General features: G+C 36.2%; 1 protein-coding gene across 2 annotated transcripts in view; it reads right to left on the bottom strand.

Moving 5' to 3' along the window:
* ATP6V0A4 (ATPase H+ transporting V0 subunit a4) overlaps positions 1 to 25700 on the bottom strand; it is a 65956-nt gene that overhangs the window by 29115 nt on the left and 11141 nt on the right. The window contains exons 1-7 of one of the 2 annotated variants that reach the window (XM_074267804.1): positions 24003 to 24141; positions 16628 to 16761; positions 13790 to 13868; positions 10933 to 11027; positions 7480 to 7605; positions 5694 to 5788; positions 2868 to 2994 (exon numbers count right to left, since the gene is read on the bottom strand). In XM_074267804.1, coding sequence (XP_074123905.1) covers positions 2868 to 2994; positions 5694 to 5788; positions 7480 to 7605; positions 10933 to 11027; positions 13790 to 13868; positions 16628 to 16744 — 639 coding nt within the window. In that variant the 5' untranslated portion in view covers positions 16745 to 16761; positions 24003 to 24141. Of the gene's footprint in view, positions 1 to 2867; positions 2995 to 5693; positions 5789 to 7479; positions 7606 to 10932; positions 11028 to 13789; positions 13869 to 16627; positions 16762 to 24002; positions 24142 to 25700 lie in introns of those variants that run through there. The other variant, XM_074267805.1, reaches the window with a different exon arrangement.

Genomic DNA, 25700 nt, shown 5'->3' with positions numbered 1-25700 from the left:
GTTTTTTCCAGTTGGGTGACCAAACAGAGAAAAGAAACTTTTTACTTTCAATGACTGGATAGTTCTAAATCTCCACTAACTTTATTGTACAAGTGCCCACAAAATAGCAAATCTTGCCCTCTGTTCCAAATCCCAACTCATTCACTGAGGTAGTAAAAGAATTCCACAGTTGAATTCAATCCACCCATGGAGCCCCCAGCATTTAGGGAGAGGAGAAAGGAAAAGTAGTTCTGGAGATATCCCTTTCTCATTGAAATATGGTGTTTCACAAATAATGGATTACTTGTCTAGGGGAGGGTTGAAGGGAAGGGAGGGAGAAGAAAAATTTGATACTCAAGGTTTTGCAAGGGTAAATGTTGAAAACTTTCTATGCATATGTTTTGAAAATTAAAAGCTTAAAAAAAATAAATAAATAAAAATTAAAAAGAAATATGGTGTTTTACATGAAAATTCAGGAAAAAGGAGAAAGTCCTAGAGACCACAATAGTTTTGTTATTATAATTTATTACAACCTTCAGTACAATCAATAAATAAATTTTCAAATATAAAAACCACAATTAAAGATTCTTAAGTGAAATAATTACCTTCTGTATATTTATATAATCTGTAATAGAAAGAGTTCAAGATTTGGAGTTGGAAGAACTATGCTTCCTGACTATGCTACTTATTAGGAATGGGACTTTGTCTTTTCCTTTCTCTGGTTCTTATTTCCTCATCTGTAAAATGAAGTCAGACTAGTTGATTTCTAGGGTCCCTTCCAAATAAACATTTATGATTCTATATTTAACATAAGTACATAATTTATTGATTTTATATGGAATTCATCCTATGTATTTTTATATGTATTTGAATATATCTACAAAATGTTCCAAATCAGGTTACATTTAAGCAGTTGTCAGAAGCTTCATTGTGGCACTTTATAGGTCTTTTTCCATTTTTTTGTTGTCTTCACATTTGTTATTTCCTATCACCATCCCAATCCTTTACATTATAGACATTTTGATCTTTGTTTAACTGTTGGATTGTGGTGGTTTTGGTGTGTATGTGCTTTTGCGTGTTTTGCTACTATTATAAAGATGATAAAAATACTTTGTATTTTGTAATCCCAATAGACTTGGGATGGAAAATGCCATCTGCATCCAGAGAGAGACCTATGGAGATGAATATGAGCCAAAGCATGATATTTTTACTTTTTGTTTGTGTTTCTTTCTTTCTCATGGTTTTTTCCCTTTTGGTCTGATTTTTCTTACACAACATGACAAATATGGAAATAAGTTTAGAAAGACTGTAAAGGAGAAAGAGAAAAAAATTTGGAACACAAAGTCTTACAAAAATGATTATTCAAAACTATCTTTACATGTATTTGGAAAACAAATACCATTGAAAAATGAAAATAAAATACTTTGTGTAAATAGATCTATTTGTTCCCTATTAGGACTAAAAGGGACATTAGAGGCAGCTAATGACAAGATTCTTTATGCCTCAGTTTTTTCATCTGTAAAATAGAAGTAATAATAATATCTAGGTGGCAGCTAGGTGGTGCAGTAGATAGAGTTCAAATCTGGTCTCAGACACTTAACACTTCCTAGCTGTGTGACCTTGGGCAAGTCACTTAACCCCAGCCTCAAAAAAAAAAAAATAATAATAATAATAATAATATCTATTTTACAGGATTAGTGTAAGAATAAAATGAGATATTAATTGTAAAGAGCTTTGAAACCCTTAAAGTGCTACATAGATGCTTGCTATTATAATTAGAGATCTAGTCCAACTCCTTCATTTTACATAAGAGGATACTGAGACTTCTAAAGTAAAACTTATTTACTTAAAAAAAAAAAATTCATGATTTCATTCTTAGAATCTCCCAGTGAGAAAACTCTCTCTATCAAAGCAGATCTGCAACTTCTCTGCATATAATGAATAATTTTAAAGAGTTGGAGGAGAAAGAGGGAGAACCTGAAATCTTAAATGGTTACAGAGTCATTATGTGTCATAGGAAAGAATCTAGGTCTTTTTGACTCCTGGGGCCAAATCTCTAACCCCTATGTTACCTTGCTCTTCAAGTTTATATTTAACCTATATATCATCTTATAAAATTCTGTCTGAATAACTTTTTGGATCCGGAAACTCACTCTACCAAATATTTCTCTTAATTTTCTATCATCCATATCCACTACACTGGGTGACATAGTAGATAAGAGTACTGAACTGGAATCAGGAAGGCCTGAAGGCAAATCCAGCCTCAGACATATCCTAGCTGCGTCACTTTGGGTAGCTCCCTTAACCTGTACTTGCTTCAGTTTTCCCCAAACCATAAAATGGAGATAATAATAGCTCCTTTCTCCCAGGATCGTGAGGACAAATGAGATATTTCTAAAGCATTTTGCAAAGTTCAAAGTGCTATATATTTTATATTTAGTGCTAGCTATTACTATTAAGTATGCCATCTATGCCTTCATCTATATGCATATTGGTTTTTTCTTTCTCATTTCCCCCCTTTGATCTGATTTTTCTTGTGCAGCCTGATAAATGTGGAAATATGTTTAAAAGAATTGCCCATGTTTAACTTATGTTGGATTATTTGCTGTCTAGGGGAGGGGAGAGGTAGGGAAGGAGGGAAAACAATTTGAAAAACAAGGTTTTGCAAGGGTGAGTGTTGAACACTATCTTTGCATGTATTTTGAAAAATAAAAAGATATTATTACAAAAAAGATATGCATAAAAGATCAAATAGCATAAAGCCAATATAAATAAAAATAATCAACATTTATGGCACTTTAAGATTTGGAAAACACTTTTCAATTATTATTTCATTTGACTCTAACAACTTTAAGGAGTTAAATACTAAAGAATCCTGAGATACTCACCGTGACAGGATCCTCCAGAAGAGTATCCATCTCAGTGTACTTCAGATAGACATTTCCTCGACAAACACGCCACAGTAGACGCTCAAAGGGAGCCATTCTCTCCCTGTTTATGACACCGGCCGTGAACCTAAGTAATAAGTTATGAGAGCAAAATTTTCCTAAGTCACTTAAATAAACCATAACAGCTAAGCAAGTTTGAGGAGACATGGTGATACCTCCGTGCAAGAAGTAGTCCAAGAGGTCAGAATATGCTTGAAGTCAGGCATGATATCAAGAAAATAACTGATGCAGACTCCCATTTCCTACCTGTGACCTTAGTTAAAATGTTTAGCCTCTCTGAAGTTCAATTTCCTATCTATAAAATGGAGATAATAGCATTTCCACAATCTGCTCAAATTCTGAATGGAATGGGTTATTTGGAAAGAAAACATTTTGGAAATTTAAAAGTTCCATATAACAGAAATGTTCAACATATTGCACGTGTATAACTTATCTTTGATTGTTTATTATTACTTACTCCTGAGAGGAAGGGGGAGGTAAAAGAGGGAAGGAGAGATGGAATGTGGAATTCAAAACTTTTTTTAAAAGGTTAAAATTGTTTTAGCATATAGTTGGGGAGAAAATAAAAACCTGTTTTCTATATGACCATGAATTATTATGACATATGCATATATATTTATGTGTCTATATACCTGCATGTATATATGCATATGTTTATGTATGTTATTGAGCTATTTAGTAACCTATGGAAATAAATGAGGCTCATAAGATTCTAGTATACCCATTTGTAAAATTGGAGGTCATTTGCAAAATTTTGGAGTAAAAATCATATTCTTGAAGTATTGTTATATTCTCCAACACTCAGGCTCATTCTAATTTCCTTTTGTTCTTAGGATTCTAATATTCTGAGAAGAGTGATAAAAAAATACTTACTTGCTTTAGAAACCAAACATTCACTTATGAAGAAAATAATGATCATGGGTCATTACAGCATATGTTTTAAGGTGAGTATATGCCAGGTTTTATGTCCTATCCTTTGTCTATCCAAATATACCAAACTATCTCTATCACAAACCTTCCTAAAATTTCACTTTTACCAATGTTCATGAATCAGTTTTGAATTTGTGCTACTCTTTCTCTAACTTTCTCCATTTGGTATTTGAAAAATCTATTGTTACTAAAAAGGTAAGACACAACTGACATTTGGATTAGTTTCTTTCTCCCTTCCCCCCTTTAAATCCACTACAAAAAGTGTAATAACACTTTTGGCATCCAGAGTATACTTGGCACATAGTATGCCTAACACATAGTAGGTTTCTCAAAAAATGTTGATAATAAATAAATCCAGTTGTTAATAAAGCAACCTAGATTGATTGATGTCAGCAAGTATACTTACTAGACAATCATTTAAATAATCACCTGAATTTACAAATCAGTATTCAGAACTGCATGTGCCTTATAAGGAAACATTCTACACTTTAAAAAGATGGAAAAATAAAGAATAAAAGAATAAAAATGAAATCAGATTAAGGTCCTTTCAAGCTCTCTTCTCTCTTGTTCTATAATAAGCCCCTGGGAAGAAGCATTAAATTCATCAAAAAGTTATCCCAAAAGTCTCAATGAAGTTTTCTATTATTAAAAGCTTAGAATAATAACAGCTAGCATCTATATATTGCAAAGAAATTTTAAAATATTGACTAAAGATAAATATAAATATTTTCTCTTCACAACAACCCTAGTGCTATTATTGTCTCCATTTTACAGATCAGAAATCTGAGTCAGTCCAAAGTTAAATGTCTTGCTGAGAGTCAATCGGTTAGTATCTGAGGCCACATTTGAACTCAGATCTTTATGACTTTAGATATACATCTCTTTGTCCCCTGGGCCTCAGTACTAAGATTTTTAGTGTACCTTTAAAGACACAGGGTTTGAACTGTGATTTTTATCAGTGCAGAAAAACTCCACCCCAGAAGCAGATCATCAACTCTTCACCCCAGGCATTAAGAAGCTAGTTAAGTGAGTTGTTTAGAGTTATAAATCTAGGAAAAATCTGATGTGGGATCTGATTCCAGGCCAATCAGATTTTGTAGCCTGACCTCTTCCCCCTACTATAGGATGCTTCTTATCAGTTCATTATCCCATTTTACAGATGAGGCAATGGAAACACTGAGAGTTTAAGTTTCTTGCCCAAATTTGCACAAGTTATTTAGAAAACACTGAAATTAAGATTGATTGGTGAATTTGGCTCTTCTCAGCAATGCTGTGATTCAAGATAATTCTGATAAATACGGGATGGAAAAGGCATTTATACCCAGAAAGATAACTATGGAAGCTAAATATAGATCAAAGCAAACTATTTTTACCTTTTTCTTTCTCGTGGTTTTTTCCCCCTTTTGGTCTGATTTTTCTTGCACAACATGACAAATATGGAGATTATATTTAAAAGGACTGCACATATTTAACTGTAATAAGATTGCTTGCTGTTTTGGGTGAAAGGTGAGGAAGGAAGGGAGAAAAATTTGGAACACCAAGTCTTACAATGAGTAATGCTGAAAAGTATCTTTACATGTTTTTGGAAAAATAAAGTACTATTGAGAAAAGAAAAAAAAATGACTTCCAAATCTAGCATTTTTACTCCTTTCTTCCCAACTAGTAACATCCCATTTCCTGTATTTGTTTCTTTATTATATGATGACTTTGTATCTCCCTGATTCTCCTTCTGGGAATATAAGCTTTTGGTCGGCATTAAGGACATGAATGTCGAATGCAAATTTCAGTTTTTATAGCAGAATAAAGGTGGTTTGCAGTTACAAGCAACATACTAACCCCAGTTTCCCAGCCACTGGTGAAGGGACATTCTTCAGTTCCAAGAGGCCAGAGGTATCTTCAGTAAAGAAATCATCAGTTAAGCTGTTTTCAGTCTGAAAGTCAAAATACAAGCCATTGAATTTATACACCTTAAAACAGCCTTAAAGGCACCATTTCTTAGTTGTTTTCAAAAGTGTAATAGTTAAAGTATCACCCTGCTCTTATTTTCCATCTGAGGAAGCTTTTCTCAGCTTTTTCCTAATAAAAACCTTGCTGGAAGAAAAGACTCCAAAACTGACACCCTTTTATGCCTGTTGCTTTTATCGGAATATTGTTTTGTTTCTGTTCTCTCAGGTGCCAGTAGGTTTCAACTGTGCTAGTTTGACAGATGTGAGATGTTAGTATAGAAACAACAAAAAATCATGATAGCTAATGAATGAGATGAGGTGAGATCTCTCAAGACAGTTGTGAAAATCGAGTAAGGCTTCATCTACTTAAGAGTTCGAGTAGGCCTGAAGGACTCTGAAGTTCGAGCAAAGGGCATTGCCTTCCCCTCCTATGATATCTCCCTATTTCATCCAAATATGGGCAACTATGTACTTATTGGTCAAGTTCAATTTCATGGGTAGATCTCGCGTTTAGAATGTAAGACTCTCAGCCAATGAGGATGAGGGTCAGTGGTGGGAGGGGGCATTTTGCAATAGGGATTAAAGGTGCTGTCCTGCCCACAGGAGGTGCTTCCTCTCTTCGATGTCTACTTGAAGGGTGGGACGCCCTTCTCGCGAGAATGTACAATAAACTTTGCTTTTCTCTAGAGCTCTCTCCAGCTTTTTTATTAAATGGTGACCCCTCACCATTTCCATACCACACACTAACATTTATGTAGTGCTTACTATATGCCAGGCACTGTGCCAAGTATTTTTTTACAATTATTATTTCATTTGATCCTCAAAACAATCCTGCTTTTATTATCACTATTTTATAGATGGGGAAACTAAGGCAAATAAGTTCTGACTTTCCCAGGGCCATACTCACCTGCCTTATATAGTACCCAGTGTTAGAATTTTGAGTCAGAAGAATAGTTAGAATTGCAAAAATGTATTTGCTCCAAGTCACACACATCTGGATTTGAATTCACGTCCATTAACTCCAAATCCATCTACCAAACTTTATAATCTTGCCATTTCTTCCAGTAAAATATGGTATTGACCAGCAGGGGAAAGTATAGGCGCCATAAATTTTTCTTCTATAGTGTTATTCTATGAGGGTTTCTTTATTTTTTTGTTTATTTGTTGAGAAAATTAAACATTTTTCTCAGTTTCTTTTTCTCCTGAGTTTTTTTTTCTTCCATTTTTCTCTCTCTTCCCTAGTTTTTTCCTTCTTTTTTAAAAAAATATTTGTTTACTATGTGTAATTCTAAATATTGTTTTATTTGTTACTTCTTTCAAGAGAGAGAGAGAGAAAAACAGAGACAGAGGACACAGACTTTCCCTCTAAGAACTGAGTCTGAGCTTATAGTACTAGGTGATCTACTTTGCCCCCAGGGTGTGTTTGTGAGTGTTTAGCACTCTTATCTCCTTCAAGCTATCACTTGAAAGACTATCCTCCTACCCCATCTTTTCTGGGATACATTCCTATCTTCATTCAAAGCTGCTTCCCCTTTTCCCAGCCTATCCTCCCTTGCCCCATCAATCTGGAATATTAAAATAAATGATTTATTCTCATTCTAAAGCAAATTGAACAGTATCTCAAATGCAAGAGTGCAAACTCTCATTCCTCTAATCACTCCAGTCCAAATCATTACCTCAAAGAAGTCTTCTGTTTTCTTCAGGAGATATTTGAGTTCTGTTAGTTGCAAGAAGTTGGTTCTCAGAGCCTGCTGATTCTGATTGGCTTCCTGCAGCTCTCCCTCCAGCTTTTCCAAAATGATCTTAGAAAGAAAAAAAAAGAGGAACTACTTTACAAATGCTCTGGACACTCTTGATGGAAATAAGTTAAGAACCTCAGAGAATGAAAGGGCAAAGCCACATCAATCAACTACTTTCAGTCAGTCTTTTTTTCAGTCAAGTTTGTATCTCTGTGATCCCATTTGGGGTTTTCTTGGCAAGGATACTGGAATGATCTGTCATTTCCTTCTCCAATTCATTTGGCAGATGAGGAAACTGAGGCAGAGTTAAGTGACTTGACCAAGGTCACACAGCTAGCACCTTAAGTCAGATTTGAACTCAGGAAAATAAGTCTTCCTGACTTTAGACTTGGTGCTGTATCCACTATGCCACGGACCTGCCCTTAGGGAGGCTCTTAACACCTGAAAAATGTCATCATTTCTTTTCTTTTCTTTTCTTTTTGAGTTTTTTATTTTTTTTTATTTTTTATTAATTTTATAATTATACATTTTTTGACAGTATATATGCATGAGTAATTTTTTTATAACATTATCCCTTGCATTCATTTTTCCAGATTTTCCTCTCCCTCCCCTAGACGACAGGCAATCTCATACATTTTACATGTGTTACAGTATAACCTAGATATAATATATGTGTTTAAATCCAATTTTCTTGTTGCACGTTAAGTATTAGATTCCGAAGGTATAAGTAACCTGGGTAGATAGACAGTAGTGCTAACAATTTACATTCACTTCCCAGTGTTCCTTCTCTGGGTGTAGTTGTTTCTGTCCATCATTGATCAGCTGGAAGGGAGTTGGATCTTCTTTATGTTGAAGATATCCACTTCCATCAGAATACATCCTCATACAGTATTGTTGTTGAAGTGTATAATGATCTCCTGGTTCTGCTCATTTCGCTCAGCATCAGTTCATGTAAGTCTCTCCAGGCCTCTCTGAATTCATCCTGCTGGCCATTTCTTACAGAGCAATAATATTCCATAACATTCATACACCATAATTTACCCAACTATTTTCCAATTGATGGACATCCATTCATTTTCCAGTTTCTAGCCACTATGAAAAGAGCTGCTACAAACATTTTGGCACATACAGGCCTCTTTCCGCTCTTTAGTATTTCCTTGGGATATAAGCCCAATAGCAGCACTACTGGATCAAAGGGTATGCACAGTTTGATAACTTTTGGGGTATAGTTCCAGATTGTTTTCCAGAATGGCTGGAGTCTTTCACAACTCCACCAACAATGCATCAGTGTCCCAGTTTTCCCACATCCCCTCCAACATTCATCATTATTTGTTCCTGTCATCTCAGCCAATCTGAAAATGTCATCATTTCTTGATTTAGAAAGCAAAGGATGATTTAGCCTAGATTTGATTACAACATTTCAAATTCACTAAGACTTTTAGGAGTATGAGTGAGTGTGTATATATGTGAGTGGATTTGTAAAAACAATTGTGTTTTTATCAGAGCTGGTTTTTTTAATAAAATAGGGTACTTTTGAGAAACTTCTTTTTCCCAAGCAGATAAACTCATTCTCCACAATTTATAATCATGAGCATTGTTTGAGATAGAAAAAGGCCAAGTGCCTTGCCAAGTATCACATGTCCAGCATGAATCAGGTTTAGAACTTGAACCTCATTCTTTTTGTGGAGAAGCTGCTTTCTTGTTTTCTATTCACTAACTTATACTTTTTGATATAAAACTAAAATTAAGGTTTAGGTTTAACTCCACATAAAATTGAGCAACAATCCAGTAGGAAATTTAAATGTAGAAACATGTACATTTGCACCCATGCTGAATTACACAGAATAAATTCTATGGGATATTCTTTGACCATTCACAAACCCCATGCTAACCTCATGACAGTTGCAAGCCCAAAGATCTATTACAACAGCTCACAGTGGCATTCATACAATATCTCATTTGAGTTATGCACTATCTTCATTTTAAAGAGGAGGAAGCCCAAAATTATAAATCTAGGGGGAAGAATTTGATTCCAATTCTTTGTTTCCATGTTCAGAATTTTAATCACTACTGACATCACCCAAATTCATTCTCAGAAAATTAGGAGTTGCCTCATCTGGTACAGCACAAGTAGTGAATCATTCGGTTGTTATTTATTAAGGGGTTATTATTACCACGCATTGTGCTTTAAAAAGGGGGGAAAGGGAGAAGACAGCTTCTGATTTGGAGTGAACAAGTAAACAAATATGTACAAACAATCCACATACAGGATAAATAGGAAATAATTAAAAGAAAGAAGGAACTAGAATTAAGGACTTCTTCTTTTAGCTGGGACTTAAAGCAATCCAGGAAAGTCAGTAGGTAGAGGAGAGAGAATGATCAAAGCTGGGAAACAGCCAGAAAAAATGCCCAGAATTGAGAGATGGAATGTCTTGTTCATGGAATGGCAAGGAGACCAGTGTTATTAAACAGATGAATTAAATGCTGGGAAGTAAAATATAAAAAGACTGGAAAGGCAGAAAAGGATTAAGTTATGAAGGCCTTTGAAGACCAACCAAAGAAAGGATTTTGTATTTGATCTTAGAGGTAATAGGGAGAACCTGAAGTTGATTGAATGGAATGGGGCAGGGGACACAAGGGTGACATGATCAGATCTGAGCTTTGGAAAATCTCTTTAGGGGTTGAAAGAAGAATGAATTAGAGTGAGGAGGGACTTAGCAGGCAGATCTACCACAGGCTGTTGCAATAATCAAGCTAGGTGGCTGGATTTTATTTGGCATCCTCAGGGATAATATTTTACCTAGGGCACGTATTGAGGGGTATACCCTGGGAGTACAGACTGAGGAAGTGCCCTCCACTTTACTTCCTGCTTTATAACTTTCCCATTCTCCCTAAAATACAGACTGGAGCTTTCTAATGAGTAGACTATCAAAGGCCACAATGTCTTCCTTTTCCAGTCCTCCCTTCATTGCTCCTCCAAACTTATTGCCTTTGCCCCAAACTGGAGTCAAATAAATTAATCTGATTTCCTTTCCCATGTTGGGAATGGGGGGAAAAGGGGTAAAAGAGACTTCATCTAATATGGATTCAGTTAATATGCAAAATTATACACTGGCTCTACAGTCAGAGAATCTGAGTTCAAATACTACCTTTGATATTTAATACTGGTGTGGTGTTGGTCAAGTCACAATCTTTTCAAACCTCAGTTTCCTTATCTGCAAATGAACTAGGTGGCCACTAAGATCCCTTCTAGCCAATCCCTTTATTTTTTAGAAATCTACTTGCAATCTTTCCTCAGTTCCTTTAGAAAATCATTTCAGCTATCAGTGCTCTAGGGGACAGAAGCACACTATCTGTCTACTTTTTATTGGTAGAATACCTTTAACATACCTCAAGATCAATCATTTCCCTAGGTAGCGGTGTCTGTGGGGATTTCTCAGGTACTTGGATCACAATCTCCTCTTTCATCTCATCTTCTAGGAAACCTAATAGGGAAAAAATACATCATAGAAATTAGGCTAAATTGCCATTTCCTTAATCCAGAAAACTGATTTAGGGACCTTTTCAACATGAAAGGTATCCTCCAGAAATCCTCAGCCTCTTCCGCTTCCATTACCACCACCTACAATCCATGAAAATTGTCTGGACCAACTCACCTGGCCTGCTCAGCCCATTGCTGTTTCTGAGAACCTACCCATAATTCCTCCCTCTTCTAGTCTCTAGACTGAGTAGTCTAAGGATATTGCCACTGAGAACATCCTTGTAGATTGAGTCTTCATAAACAGCTTACTTCATCTCTTTCTACAACTCCTGACCTTTTCTGGCCAATCATATTAGAGAAGATGATACAATGAATCAATCAACAAACATTTTGTTTTTTATGAGTGCTTCTTATGTGCTAGAGACAGGATACAATGAAGAACAAAACCAATCTCTATTCTCAAGAGGACTGCATTCTAATAAAATAGACAACATATAAATAATCAAATACACATAAGATATTTATACAGAGTAAATGAAAAATAATCTAAGAAGGGAAGGCACTAATAACAAGGGAGAGTAGGAAGGTAAACTAAGTCTTAAAGAAAATCATGGAGGTGCTGATCACACTAACTAAATACATGTCACTTATTGAACAGAAGAATCATCTTAGTAACACACAAGGTTTCTATTTTATTTCAAGGCACCAAGATGGCATAATGGATTAGAGAGATAGATCTGAAGTTAAGAAGAGTCTAGCCTCAGACACTAGCTGAGTGACACTGGAGAAGCCACTGAACCTTTGTTCACATTAGTTTTTTCATCTGCAAAATGGGGATAATAATAGCAACTACTTCCCCCAACATCATGAGGATCAAATGATTTTAAAGTTATGTAAATTGATAGCTATTATTGTTTTATAATTGGTTATTATGCTGACACAGATACTAGATGAAGTTTCACATTGTGGTCATAGGCTTTTTCTCTATTGTCATTCATTGCAAAGGCAAGTACTTTCATTTAATTTAACAGCCTAGGAAATGCTCAGAGATGGAAATGAAAACAGAGCTATATCAATTTGTTTTAATTAACCAAAGAAAGTTAAGACATCAGATAGTCAATTAGCATTTACCAAGCACCCACTAAGTGTCAAACAATTAAAAAAAAAAAAAAAAAGACAAAAAGCAAAATCTACTTTTTGTCTTTCCTATTAGTCTGTGAGTTCCTTGAAGGCAGGAACTCTTTTCCTTCTTTTTGTATACCAAGAGTTCAGTATAGTTTGACACATAGCAATTTCTTGATGTTTATTGATAAGTCTGAATTTCGGGCCCACAAAGTCTTCCAAAGTTTAAAGAAGAGAATAAATAAATAAGATAGAATGCACTTCTCCCTACTATCAACTTAAGGATTGTTAAGGTACAGAAATTCAATTCAACAAGCATTTAATGAATTTCCATCATGTGACAAACACTGGGAATTGTCTAAAATGTGGCAAAACACTGGACTTCAGGAGTAGCTAGGTGGCGCAGTGGATAGAACACCAGCCTTGAATTCAGGAGGACCCAAGTTCAAATCTGCTCTCAGACACTTAACACTTCTTCGTTGTGTGACCCAGAGCAAGTCACTTAACCCCAGCCTCAGAAAAAAAAAAAAAAAAAACCACTGGACTTCAATCAAAAGAAATTATTATGGGTTCTTACTCTTTTTTTTTGTTTGTTTGTTTCATGTGCCCCTTTGGCAATCTGGTAAAATCTTTGGACTCCATAATGATGTTTGCTATATTTCTAAAAATTTATAACTAAAGGAAATTTCTTTACAGTTTAGTAAAAATAAATGTTATTTGGTTCCTATCCAAATTTACAGAGCCCTCCTTCAAAATATGAGGGGTCCATAAACCCCAGGTTAAGAAACCCTAAGAAAAATCATTTTAATAAGCTTCAGAGAAATGTAGAGATTCTATGAAGCATGTCAATTGCTGTAGACATTAAACCTTAAAATCTTGTGTCTAGTTTTGGTGACTGCATTGCAGACTTTTTTTAAAGCTGGGAAAATCTTTCATCAGAAAGTTGAGTTGTTTCAGTCATGTGTGAATCACTATTATTTACCCCTAATTTGGGGTTTAAAGAACTAAAATGGTGCAAAGGATGAAAAGAATTAAAACTTTTTATTTTGGAAAAATGGAGGTTAAGATTGAATATGATAGAATAAAGAGTGTAGCTTTAAGGAAAACACCCCTTTATAAACACAACAATAGTGTCCATTTATGGGAAAGTGCTTTAAAATACTCTGAGGTATATGATGTGATTTCCATTTTACAGATGAAGAAACTGAGGTTCATAGAGATTAAATTTTTTCCTTGGGGTCACTCAAGTATTAAGTGTGAGAGTTAGAATTTGAACCTAAAACTGCTGACTCCAAGATTCATGATCTTTTTTCATCATACAATCTCTATTCTCATTTGGAAAGAGTGGCAATGGACTGAAATTGGAAATGGATCTAAGAATGATTTTGATAAATTCAGATGATGATTGATTCACAATGGGCTCATAGAGGCAAGTTTGGGTGTTTGTGATTGATCCTGAAACTCGAGAGTAGAGAAACTCTATTCTATAAACTGAATTTTGTGTGAATGTCAAAAGCAAAAGATTAGACAGGACACATGAGGTAACTGGTGTTCTATTGCTAAAATTGTGTGGGTTCCTTTTGTCCACGTTTCTTGGCCACTGACCAAAGAATTTCCTCAGATGTTAGTAAGTAGCTGACTTACGCAGGATTCTCTCCAGTGATTCACACCTTCTGACTTCATTCACAAATTTTCGTTGGAAGCTATTCACGTTTGCATTTAGCTAAGGAAAAAAAAAAGAATGCATCAGTAATGTCTACAATCACCTTCTGCTCTTTTGTTCATTCCTTTTCTATCTTTTAAAAAACAGGAAAAAAAAAAAAAAAAAACCTGAGAAAATTACATAGGACAAGTATGTGACTGGCACGCTTACACTTTCCACACTCCTCAAGGACTTCTATCTATCCCAAACCTTACAAAGAGTTAAGTATGTTTCACTTCCAAGTGTTCCTTAAATGTGACTTCATTTGCTGAACTGAGCCACTCCCATGCTCAGTAAAATGAAAAATCCAAAGCTCAAATGACACCTGGTGTGGCCTTGATCATTGTGAAGGGGGAAGAGGAAGGAGATTTGACGAACCTACTAGAGAAAACTTGAAATTCCACTACAGTGAGAATACAAGAATCAATAAGTAGCAAGAATACACTATAATTTAATAGTGCACCTTAATATAAAGATCTATGGTTTGCAAAATTATTTTTATGTTTTATTATTTCATTTGATTCTAAAAATTCCATCAGTAGGTCAATAAGCATTTATTAATCATCTCTTACGGTTACTGTCCTAAGCACTGAGGATACAAAGAAAGTCAAAAGCCAGTCTGCCTCAAGAAACTCAGTCTAATGGAAGAGATAACATGAAAAAAAAATAACAAATAAACTATATACAGGATAAATAGGAAGTGATAATAGATACTCTCAGAATCCCCATCTCTCCATCTGAATCCCAAATATTATCTCCACCTCAGAAAAAGCCTTATTTTTCAATCACAGTCTAGATTTCAGTCTGTTGTTGTTGGCTGACACAGAAGAAGTCTGGGATAGTGAATAAAGAAGTTGGTCTACAAATTAGGATGACCTAGGTTGGAGTACACTCTGACACATATTTGCTTTGTAACCATAAGTAATTTATTTAAACTTTCCTTGCCCCAGTTAACTCTGTCAGACTGACTATAGTAATATAATATTTGATTAACTCAAAGATCCAAGCTTTCAGGGAAAGAACTCACTATTTCAGAAAAAAATACTGATTAGGAAACAATATAACATGGGGCACTTTTACTTTTAGAGGCATCTCATAAAGGTTGAATTTAGGATTAAAAAACTAAGGTTTGAACTCTACTGTTATGTGACTGTGGGCAAGACATTTGGGGTTTTTCTTCTTCAATAAAAGGGGTTACATCCTTGTATACCAGTTGAAAACTTTAAAGTGTAACTAAGTGTCAGCAACTATCATCACCTATTATTAGCTCCTAATCTCCTTCCTCATTCATTCCTATGAGTAAAAAAAAATCTAGAAAGGGGAAAATGAAAGTCCAGAAAATTATTTTCAAAGTTCCAAATTGTTGTCAGTCAACCAAAATGAGAACCCAAGACCTCTTATTCCCAACTCACCGTTCATTCCATTACATTTCATTTTGTCTTCCTATGCCAGTTAAGTTGACTGCCTATTTTCAAGAAATTGTTATAGATCCAGGAAACCTAGGTTTCAATTCTAGCTCTGTCACATCAGTTTCCTTATTTCTAAAATGAGGTAGATAAGTATAATAGAAAGAACATTGGATTTGTTGTCAGCAATGACCTGGGTTCAAATTCCACATAAAACTTACTATGGAGAAATCATTTACCATTCTTGAGGCTCAGTTTTATCATCCACATGGAATTAAAAATAACTGAATTACATTATCTCCTTGGAGACTTTTGTAAGAATAAAATGAAATAAATATGAAATGATTTGCTGTTATTGCTGCGCATTATACTTTAAAACCAGGCTAATTGTATGTTTAGCATCTTAAGTCTAGTAAAGGACAAAGATTATCTAAAGGTTATGTAATCTCTAATTACAGAGGAAAAAAAAAAAAAAGAAACAATTTCAGATTTATAACTGATACAAAGAGAGGAAATTACAAATGCCAAGAAGAGTAAAAAGCAAAGATTTGCTTTTCATAGATACATTTTTAAGATTTACAGTGGACTAAGAGGAAGGGGGTTTAGATTTCAAAAGATAATTGAAAAAACAAATCACATCAGATCAAATTGTAAAACTAATAAATGATGATAGGGGAGTGGGATTTACAACCATCAGGTGAAGCTTGTAAAAAATTCTTTTATCTTTGATCAGTTTCTTATCTCAGTAGAAATGGGAATCTCAGCTAATTTAGCATACCATTGAATGTGGAGCTATGTGTGCAAGAGTTGCACATTTAACATATATTGGATCGCTAGCTGTCTAGGGAAGGGGAGTGAGAGGAAAGAGGGAGAAAAATTTGGAGCACAGGGTTTTGCAGGGGTGAATGTTGAAAACTATCTTTTTATGTATTTTGAAAATAAAAAGCTAGGGGCAGCGAGGTTGTGTAGTTGGAGCACCAGCCCTGAAGTCAGGAGGCCCTGAGTTCAAATCTGGTCTCAGACACTCAACACTTCCTAGCTGTATGACCCTGGGCAAGTCACTAATTGCCCCAGCAAAAAAATAAATAAATAAGAAAGAAAGGAAAAAAAAAAAAAAGAAAAAGCCATTATTTGAAAAAAAATTAGCACACCATCAGAAAAACCTCAGTCAGTTAGAAATAAAAATAACTGTGCTAAAAGGACCCAAATTCTAAAAAGAAATCAAAGAAAAAGTCATAACATAATTCACAAGGATGGTAGAAGGAAACTTTTATAAACCTTGAGATACTATATAGAAACAAAAATCATTAACAGAGAATAACAGTAATTCTCTGGTGCTCACTCCATTATGACTCCAAATGATATTGTACTTACATCTTTAAATTGAACCAATCCCAATTCCCCAAGTTCTGCCACACAACAGTATGCAGCTTCAGCCTGCAGAAACAGCTGGGACAAGCACATCTCTTCACTTCGAAACACAGATGCCATGTTGGCTCAGTCTTGGCCTGAAAGAGAGAGGGAAAGGCATTAATTTTTTTTTTTTTTTACTTTTTAGTATTTTATTTTTTCCAATTATTTGTAGTTTTCAGCATTCATTTTTGTAAGATTTTGAGTTCCAAATTTTTTTTCTCCCCCTCCCTTTCTTCTCTCCCTCCTCCCCAACAGAACAAGTAATCTCATATAGGTTATATGTGTACAATGATTTTAAACATATTTCCATTAGTCACTTGTTAAAAGAAAAATAAAAACAAAAAAGGAAAAACATGAGAAAGGGAAAAAAAAGGTAAAAATAGTTTGTTCCAATCTGCATTATCTCCATAGTTTTCTCTGGATGCAGATGGCATTTCTATCTCAAGTGTTTTGCTAAAAAGAGCTAAGTTTGTCATAGTTGATCATCACTTAAAAATCTTGTTACTGTGTTCAGTGCTATCTTGGTCCTGCCAACTTCACTTAGCATCATTTCATTCATGTAAGTCTCTCCAGGTTATTTTGAAATTACCCTGCTCATCACTTCTTGTAGAACTTATATTCCATTGCATTGATAACTATAAATTAATCAGTCATTTCTCATTGATGGGCATCCACTCAATTTCTAATTCTTTGTTACCATAAAAACAACTGGGACAAATATTTTTGCACATATGGGTCCTTTTCCCTTTTTTATTTTCTCTTTGGGATACAGATGCAATAGACACACTACTGAGTCAAAGTTTTATATCACAGTTTTATAGCCGTTTGGACATAGTTCCAAATTGCTTTCCAGAATGGCTGGATCATTTCACAACTCCACTAACAATGCATTAATGCATTAGTGGCCCAGTTGTCCCATATCCCCTCCAACACTGATCATTATCTTTTCCTGTCATTTTAGCCAATCTGATAAGTGTAAGAAGGTACTTCAGAGATGTTTTAATTTACATTTTTCTGATCAATATTGATTTAGAGTGTTAGATAAACTGTACATACCCTTTGATCCAGCAATGTTACTACTAAATTTGTATCCTAAAGAGATCATTAAAAAAGGAAAAGGACCCACAGATGCAAAAATGTTTGTAGCAGCCTATTTTATAGTGGCAAGGAACTGGAAATTGAATGGATGCCCATCAGTTGGAGAATGACTGAATAAGTTATGGTATATTAATGTAATGGAATGTTATTGTTATATGAGAAATGATGAGCAGGATGATTTCAGAAAGGCCTAGAAAGACTTGAGTGAACTGTTGCTAAATGAAATGATGAAACTAAGAGAACATCATACATAGCAACAAGAAGATTAAGTGAACAACTGTGATGGACTTGACTTCTTAAGGCTAGGAAACTGTTTTGATTTTAGTTTTCTTATATCATTAAATTGTAAGCTCTTTAAAGGTAGGAACTGTCTTTTGTTCTTTTTGTATGTTTAGAGCTTAGGACAATGTCTGGGAAATAATAAATGTATAATAAATGCTTATTGACTCAGATGCTGGAATTTAGATAAGCTAGGTGTAAGAGTGGCCAAAGGCACTTAATGTTTATTGACTGATTATCCTTAGCATATAGTGCACAATGTATTATAGGTAGCAGACATGAATTCATATTTCTGCCAGAAAAATCTTCCTTATTCATAGACCTAATCATTCAGCTAAAACTCTAATACCTTATATTTATTGTTTACCATAAAAAGTACAAGTCATTTTGCCTAGTCTATTAAGTCCTCCACTATCTGGCAATATGAAATTTCACATCTTTCACACAGCTTTAGTGTTTCAGGCTGGTTTTGAGTTCAGGTTTTCCTGATTCCAGATCTAGTGCTCTATCCACTGCAAACCACTCCAGTATCTTTGCCAAGAAAATCCCAAATGAGATTAGGAAGATTCAGAAATGCTTGAAATTTAGCAGCTACATCTATATTCCAAGTCTTTTAGAGAAAGCAAAAGTCCCCTTACTTCTTTCTTTCCCCAAGATTGTGACTAGGGACTCTGTTCCTAAACACCTGCCCCTTGGGCTTTGTCCCTAGGGAAAGTAAGTGATAAAAACAGCTACATTTTGCCCCGGGGGGGGGGGGACTTTGGCAATCTAATCTTGTTTTTGAACAAATCACATTCAGGAATAAGATACCAAAACAGTAGACAAGCTTTCCCTGAAGGATTGCTTAAAATGAGAGCATGAAGAGGTACTCAGGTTTTTAAAAGGCTGATTTACAGACTTTGTGTGCTTGGGAAAATTGAGTACAACCAGAATTAAAACCAACACACACACCTGGGCTGTCTCTTTGTCTGAATTAGAGTAGAAACACACACACATACAAGCCAAGCCGGAATGGAATTACCTACTGGTTGGGTGTAAACTGGAAGGCAGGGACTTTTCTTGCCTCTTTTTGTATTCCCAGAATTCAGCACATTGACTATTAAGTTTATTGATTAATCTTTCTATGGTTTCTGAAAGGGAAGTGACATGATTTGTCGCCACTTATGGGAAATTGAGATTGAGAGATAAAGATTAAGTGTTTTGTCCAAATATGAACTGAAGTCCTCATTCTCTATCCACTGTACCATCTAAATTCACTTGGCAAAATCTGTGGTCCTTCAAGCAGTATGTGGCCAGCTGTCCCCATTCCATTTCTGTTTATTTGTGGCATGACAAATGTCTAGACTTACATATAGATTTCTGGTATAAAAAGCATCCCTATATATTGACCATTGTGCCCTGTCCCAAGAATTAGGATCTCTACTTTGTCTTTTTAGAAAATGAAAAAACTATAGTGCCGGAAGTCGCTGAGCTCCATACAGAAATTCCTTAGTATTGGAGAGGCTTGGGAACCTCAGATCTCTGATCAGATGAAAACTGGATCTGGAAGAAGGGCTATAATTAGATCTGAGATACCTCCATCTTACTGGAGCTAGTTGCCTTCCCTATATTCCTGCATGAACACCTGCCAGAAGAGAAGGCTTACCACAGCCTTGAAGACCTGGAGCCTATGACTAGCATAAAACTACTCAGTTTTATGTAATAAAGCCTGGTTTTACCTACATATTTCGGGACCTTTACTTGGGCAAGTCCAGTTCAGTTTAGCAAATGAGTTTATAATAATTGTCCAGGCTGCAGACCTCACAAGAACCTGAGGGAAAGGACAGAGTCCACATTCTCAGTACCTCCGAGGTGGTAACCAACCAAGAGGCCTTAGAGATTAGAAAAATTTAGTACTCTATGAAGCTTTGAAGTTTCCTCTAAAGTTCAATTAATAACTCCTTGGGCAACAGGACTTAGTTCTAAAAAAAACAAAATAAAACAAACAGCCCCTGGGGGCAGCTAGGTGGCACAGTGGATAGAGCACTTGAATTCAGGAGGACCAGAGTTCAAATCTGGTCTCAGACACTTAACACTTCCTAGCTGTGCTACCCTGGGCAAGTCACTTAACCCCAGCCTCAGAGAGAAAAAAAAAAAAAAACAGCCCCCCCCCAAAAAAAAATCCACAACCACTTTTTAGGAAGGAGGCTAAGGTTGAAATTTTATTTTTGTTTCTTTTTTAAAAATTTTTTTCTTCTAAACATAGTTCCACATTTATCATGCTGAGCAAGAAAAATCAGATCAAAAAAGGAAAAAATGAGAAAGAAAAAAACAGTAAGCAAACAATGACCCCCCCCAAAAAAAAGACAAAAATACTGTTATGATCCACACTCAGTTCCCATAGTCCTCTCTCTGGATGCAGATGGCTTTCTCTATCACAAGATCACTAGAACTGGCCTGAATCACCTCATTGTTGAAAAGAGCCAAGTCCATCACAGTTGATCATCACATAATCTTCTTGTTGCAATATAACATTGCATTCATGTACCATAATTTATTCAGCCATTCCCCAACTGATGGCCATCCACTTGGTTTCCAGTTCCTTGCCACTACAAAACGGACTATTACAAACATTTTTGCACATGTGAATCCTTTTCCTTTTTTAATAATCTCTTTAGGATACAGACTCAGTAGATACTGCTGCATCAAAGTTTTATAGCCTTTTGGGCATAGTTCCAAATTGCTCTCCAGAATGGTTGGTTCAACTCCACCAACAATGCATCAGTGTCCCAGTTTTCCCATATTACCTCCAACATTATTATCTTTTCCTGTTATCTTAGCCAACTTGAGTGATAAGAAGTGGTATCTCAGAGTTGTCTTAATTTTCATTTCTGTAATCAATAGTGATTTAGAACATTTTTGCATGACTAGAATTGACTTTAATTTCTTTGTCTGAAAATTGTCATATCCTTTGACCATTTATCATTTGAAGAATGATTTGTATTCTTATAAATTTGAGTCAATTCTTTATATCAAAAAGTAAGTTTTTTATCTACATCTTTTTAGGGGTTTATATCAACAAGATTTCCCCAAGTACCATTACCAAAATTCCCAACCTAGTACCCCAGGGTGTCAATCTAGATAACATACGTATGTGTATGACAAAAAAAGGATAAATCAACAAAACTGATGGATACACTAAAAAAGTCTGAAACATATACACTTATGATTCTTCCATTTTGTAAAGGGGTAGGGTAGGAGTGTCTCCTTATAATAAATGTAATTTTATAACATCCCCTTTTGTGATTGTTCTTTTCTTTTACATTGTTGCAGTCATTATATGTATTGTTTTTTTGGTTCTGCTCATTTTGTTTTGTATCAATTCATGTGGATCTTTCCATGTTTCTCTGTACTCATATTCAGCATATGAAACCCAATCCATCACATTCAATACTATAGTTTGGTTAGCCCCTCTCCAATTAAGGAGCATTTTTGTTTCCTCTTTTTACCCCAGTGAAATCTCCCCAAAAGGAGGCAGGTAGGTGACTCAGCCCCAAGAAAATCCCAAGGACAGTATGGTTCACCAGGTCCCGAAAAGTTGGATACAACTGAACAACTCAATGATCTGAACAATCTGTCAAAATCCTGGGAAAGGTGGACAATAGACTTCTAGTAAGCCCTCCTTCTACAAAGACACACAAAAAAGCTGGTTTATGATTGAACTCTCACCCTTAAACCCAGCCACGTGACTTCCACTTTCTTCACTACCTAATCGGCTAATCCTTCAACTCCCAAGCAAGGAGTGAGGAGTAGGAATGAATGAGGGGGGAGACAAAGTCTCCCTGAATTTTCTTTAGGGATTCCTACTTCCAATTGCCTTGATAACAAAGCTGATTTAGAGGGTCAGAATGGCCTTTTAGATAGAAGGTCATAGAGATTTGATCTGACCGCCCAGCCATTGCTATGAGCTGGGAGAGTGGGGAAAGCTATTTTTTAGGTGGCTTGCGAAAGCACTTTGCTCATACCAACACAGCTTACTGTAAAAATAACCAAGAGAAATGTCATTACTGTGAAGACCTAGCAGTGCCTCCCAGAACCGGACAGTAGCGTTGAGCTGTCTAGAGAAACTAAGAAGTCTCCATCATCAACCCTCCCAACATCTAAGGATATAACTCCCAATTCGACTCACTATCAATGGGAGAGGTAGGAAGATGAGAGTTCCCCACTTCAGGAACAGCACCATAGGTAAAATTAGTAGACACACACAGTCTGCCAGTAGAATAAAACAGCCCCCACCACAATCACAATATCACTGAAGATATTAGGGACTTCAAGACTGGGGGGAAAGGAGTAGTGAATTTATTCTCTGGGAGTGTCTGGCTCTTTGTGAAAATGTGCTCTTGGATTTTACATCAGCTTCCGGCTCCCTGGACAAGATGGGAGGAGGGTGTCAAGTTTTATTTATTATGCGGGGAACATCCCCATCTATCTAAATAAAGGAGCCCCAAAGAAGCTCAAAAAACCCAGAGAAGAAAACTGAGTTGCCTAATCCAAATAAGAACTGTCACAAATCCCTTTTTCCACGGTTGAGGAGTTTAAAATTCAACTAGGCATTTATTCTCAAGGAATCTTGCATCCTCCCATCTGAGACATAGGATCCTTACTCTTTTCAAAAAGCCAGATTCTACCAGATCCTATGACAGACTCAGAGAACCTTATAAAATAATAATCCAACAAACTTTACTGGTTTGAGAGAGGATCTTATTCTCTGCAGAGTCCCAATGGGGTGCCCAATGGGTCTCACCAATTTTTCTAATTTCTACCTCACTGACCTTCATTTTGTTAAGAACACTCCTTCAAGGGAAAAGTTGTAACAGAAGGGTTTGCAAGGGTCAGTGTTGAAACATTACCCATGCATATGTTTTGTCAATAAAAAGCTATTAAAAAAAAAAAAAAAAAAGAATACTCCCTCAAAAAAGCCAACTATACTGTATTCTTGTGAGCTCCTTGTTTCATTGTAAGGAGTGTGATATTCTAAAGTTTCCCTAGTCTATGCGAGACTGCTATAAGAATTCTTTAGATGCGATCATTTGTTTATATGGTGCTTTAAAAGTTTGCAGAGTATTTTACAAGTATTATATCTCGTTTTATCCTCATACTAGCTCTGGGAGACAGGTTTACTCATTTTTCAGGTGAGCAAACAGACATTCAGAGGTTCACTGATTTATCCAAGCTAGTGAAGTTCTTGAGGCCAGAAAAAGGTAAGTGATTATGCATGAAAAGAAAAGCAATAGAATACCCTTTCATCAGGTATTTTGTGAAACTACTGAATGATTAAGCACCACCTCAGTCAAAGGCACGGTACTAAGCTACCTACTGACAGAATTTAGATCATACTGCCAAGGAAGAGTTGCATTTTATGTGTATTTTTAGCATTTTAGCTGAGAGACAATAAAGCTGACCAAGTTTATTTTCTAATTCCCAAGTCTCCCTGGTTATCCAGAGTGCTGATATCACCATGTCAGGGAAGGCTTAGTTCCCCTTCTAAAGAAATATTTTTCTCTTTATGCTTTCCTCCATTAAACTGGGAGCTTTCTTGAAAGCAGTTATGGGTTTTTGTTTACTAGTCTCCGCTAAAGGATTAGGAAAATGCCTGACACATAGTAGGTATTTAATAAATGCTCGTTAACTGTGTTCTGCAGTGTCTAAAAATGATTCCTTTGTTCTTACAGAGAAAAAGAATAGGAATGTTCAATCAATCAACATTTATTAAAGACCTACTGTGTGCCAGACACTGTGCTGGGCACTAGGGAGGCAAAGAGAAGCAAAAGACCGTCCCGCCTTCATGGAACTTGAGAGAAGATATGCAAACAAATATTCACAAAGCACATTAAGTTTCAAGGAAAGCCAAGGAAGAGAGGAAAAAAAAAAAGACACAACCCTATCCGGGATCTCCAAACAGTGGAAGTCTTTCTCTTACCTTTACTTCATCCAGTTCTTCACGGTAGTTTGGAGCAGGGGCCAGAAGCCCGGGCTGCCTCCCTAGGCTGATGGGAACCCTCTCTAAATTTCTCTTTAAACTGCAAAAGCAAGCCCCCAGCAGAAAGCTTAACGACCTTTCATCCAGGTGATCTTTAGCCTATAGCAAAGGGTAGGAGGGAAGAAGGAAGGAATTTTCTTTGCTTTTCCCAGCCCTCCCCCTCCCTGCCTCCACCCAAGCTGGCTGGCCTGGGGGTGAGCTGGCCACATCTGGCTCATTCTCATTCTTGCATGTCTAAACTCTAACTGGAGTCAGCTCTATTGTGTCAACAGGAGGCCTGTTGTGAATGGTGACAAAAATGGGCCAAGCCTGGCCCGGCTACACTGCTCAGACTGCTCATACTAGGAGAACTTTTATCCTTCCCATGCCCTCCACCCTGACATTGCCATTTCCCAAGGAATTACAGTCTTATACAATCAATAATGCATCACTTGCCTCAGGAAAATGAAAGATCTGAGGAATTAGATAGCAGATTCGAAGTTAACCACAATGCTGAGGAAGGGATATTCCTGAGGTCTATCCAAGCCATTCCCTGGCTCAAAAAGCTCGATTGGCTCCCTACCACACAACAAAATTAAAATTCCTCTACTTGGCATTCAATGTCTTTCGCCATCTTGCTCCAGCCTACTTTTCCAAGTGGAGGGTTGAAGAAAGGCCCCAGGATCTGGCCTTCCAATGAGCCTAAATGATATCTACAATCTCTTCCAAAGAGAGAGCTCGAATAGAAGAAAGATTGGTATTGAAATGGCCCCTTCAACAAATGTGGGCTCTGAGATGGGATGGGGAGAGAAAGCAACTAGTTGGATATTAAAAATTCATTAAATTATTCATATGAAGCACTCAGTTAAGTTCTGTGACCTTTCAGCTCTAAGCACAGTGGATAGCTAAGAAGGAAATAAGCATTTATTAAGCACCTACCATTTTCTAGGGGACTGTGCTAAGTGCTACGTGCAATATTTCAATTAATCCTCACAGCCATCTTGGGATATAGGAGCTTTTATAATCTTCATTTTATAGTTGAAGAATATGAAACAGACCAATTTAATGACTCACCCAGGACTACTCAGCTAGAAAGTATCTGGAGGTGGATTGAAACTCAGGTCTTCCTTTCTTGTCTAGCACTCTATCCATTGAGCCAATGCTAGTTGCTTGATTTTTATTTCCAATTTTGAAATCCAATGAGTCTTTTGTTGTTGTTTTTGTTCAGTCAAATCAGTCCTGTTCAACTCTTTGTGATCCATTTGACTTTCCTTGGCAGAGATATTGGAGTGGGTTTGCCATTTCCTTTTATAGATGAGGAAACTGAAGCAAACAGTTAAGTGACTTTCTGAGAGTCACACAGCTAGAAAGTGACTGAGATCAGATTTGAACTGAGACCTTCCTGGCTACAGACCCAAGCATGATTTTATTCACCTAAGATTATCACATAAGAGAATCATTCTGAGTTTCTTAAAGTCCCTCTTAACCTGGAGCCCTTTCAGCTTTTCTCATACTAAGTATTCTGTAATCTAGTGACAATGACCTTATTGCTTTTGCTTGCAGGAGTCTCCATTTGTCCCTATAGCCTGGTCCTCTCTTTTATATCTTACTCCTCATTTCCTGGCTACAATGCCAGCTTCCACAACAAGACTTCCCCAA

Source organism: Sminthopsis crassicaudata, chromosome 5, assembly GCF_048593235.1.
Source record: "Sminthopsis crassicaudata isolate SCR6 chromosome 5, ASM4859323v1, whole genome shotgun sequence".
NCBI lineage: Eukaryota > Metazoa > Chordata > Mammalia > Dasyuromorphia > Dasyuridae > Sminthopsis > Sminthopsis crassicaudata.
Note: the sequence above shows the minus strand (reverse complement) of the source record. Positions and strands in the feature narration are given on the sequence as shown.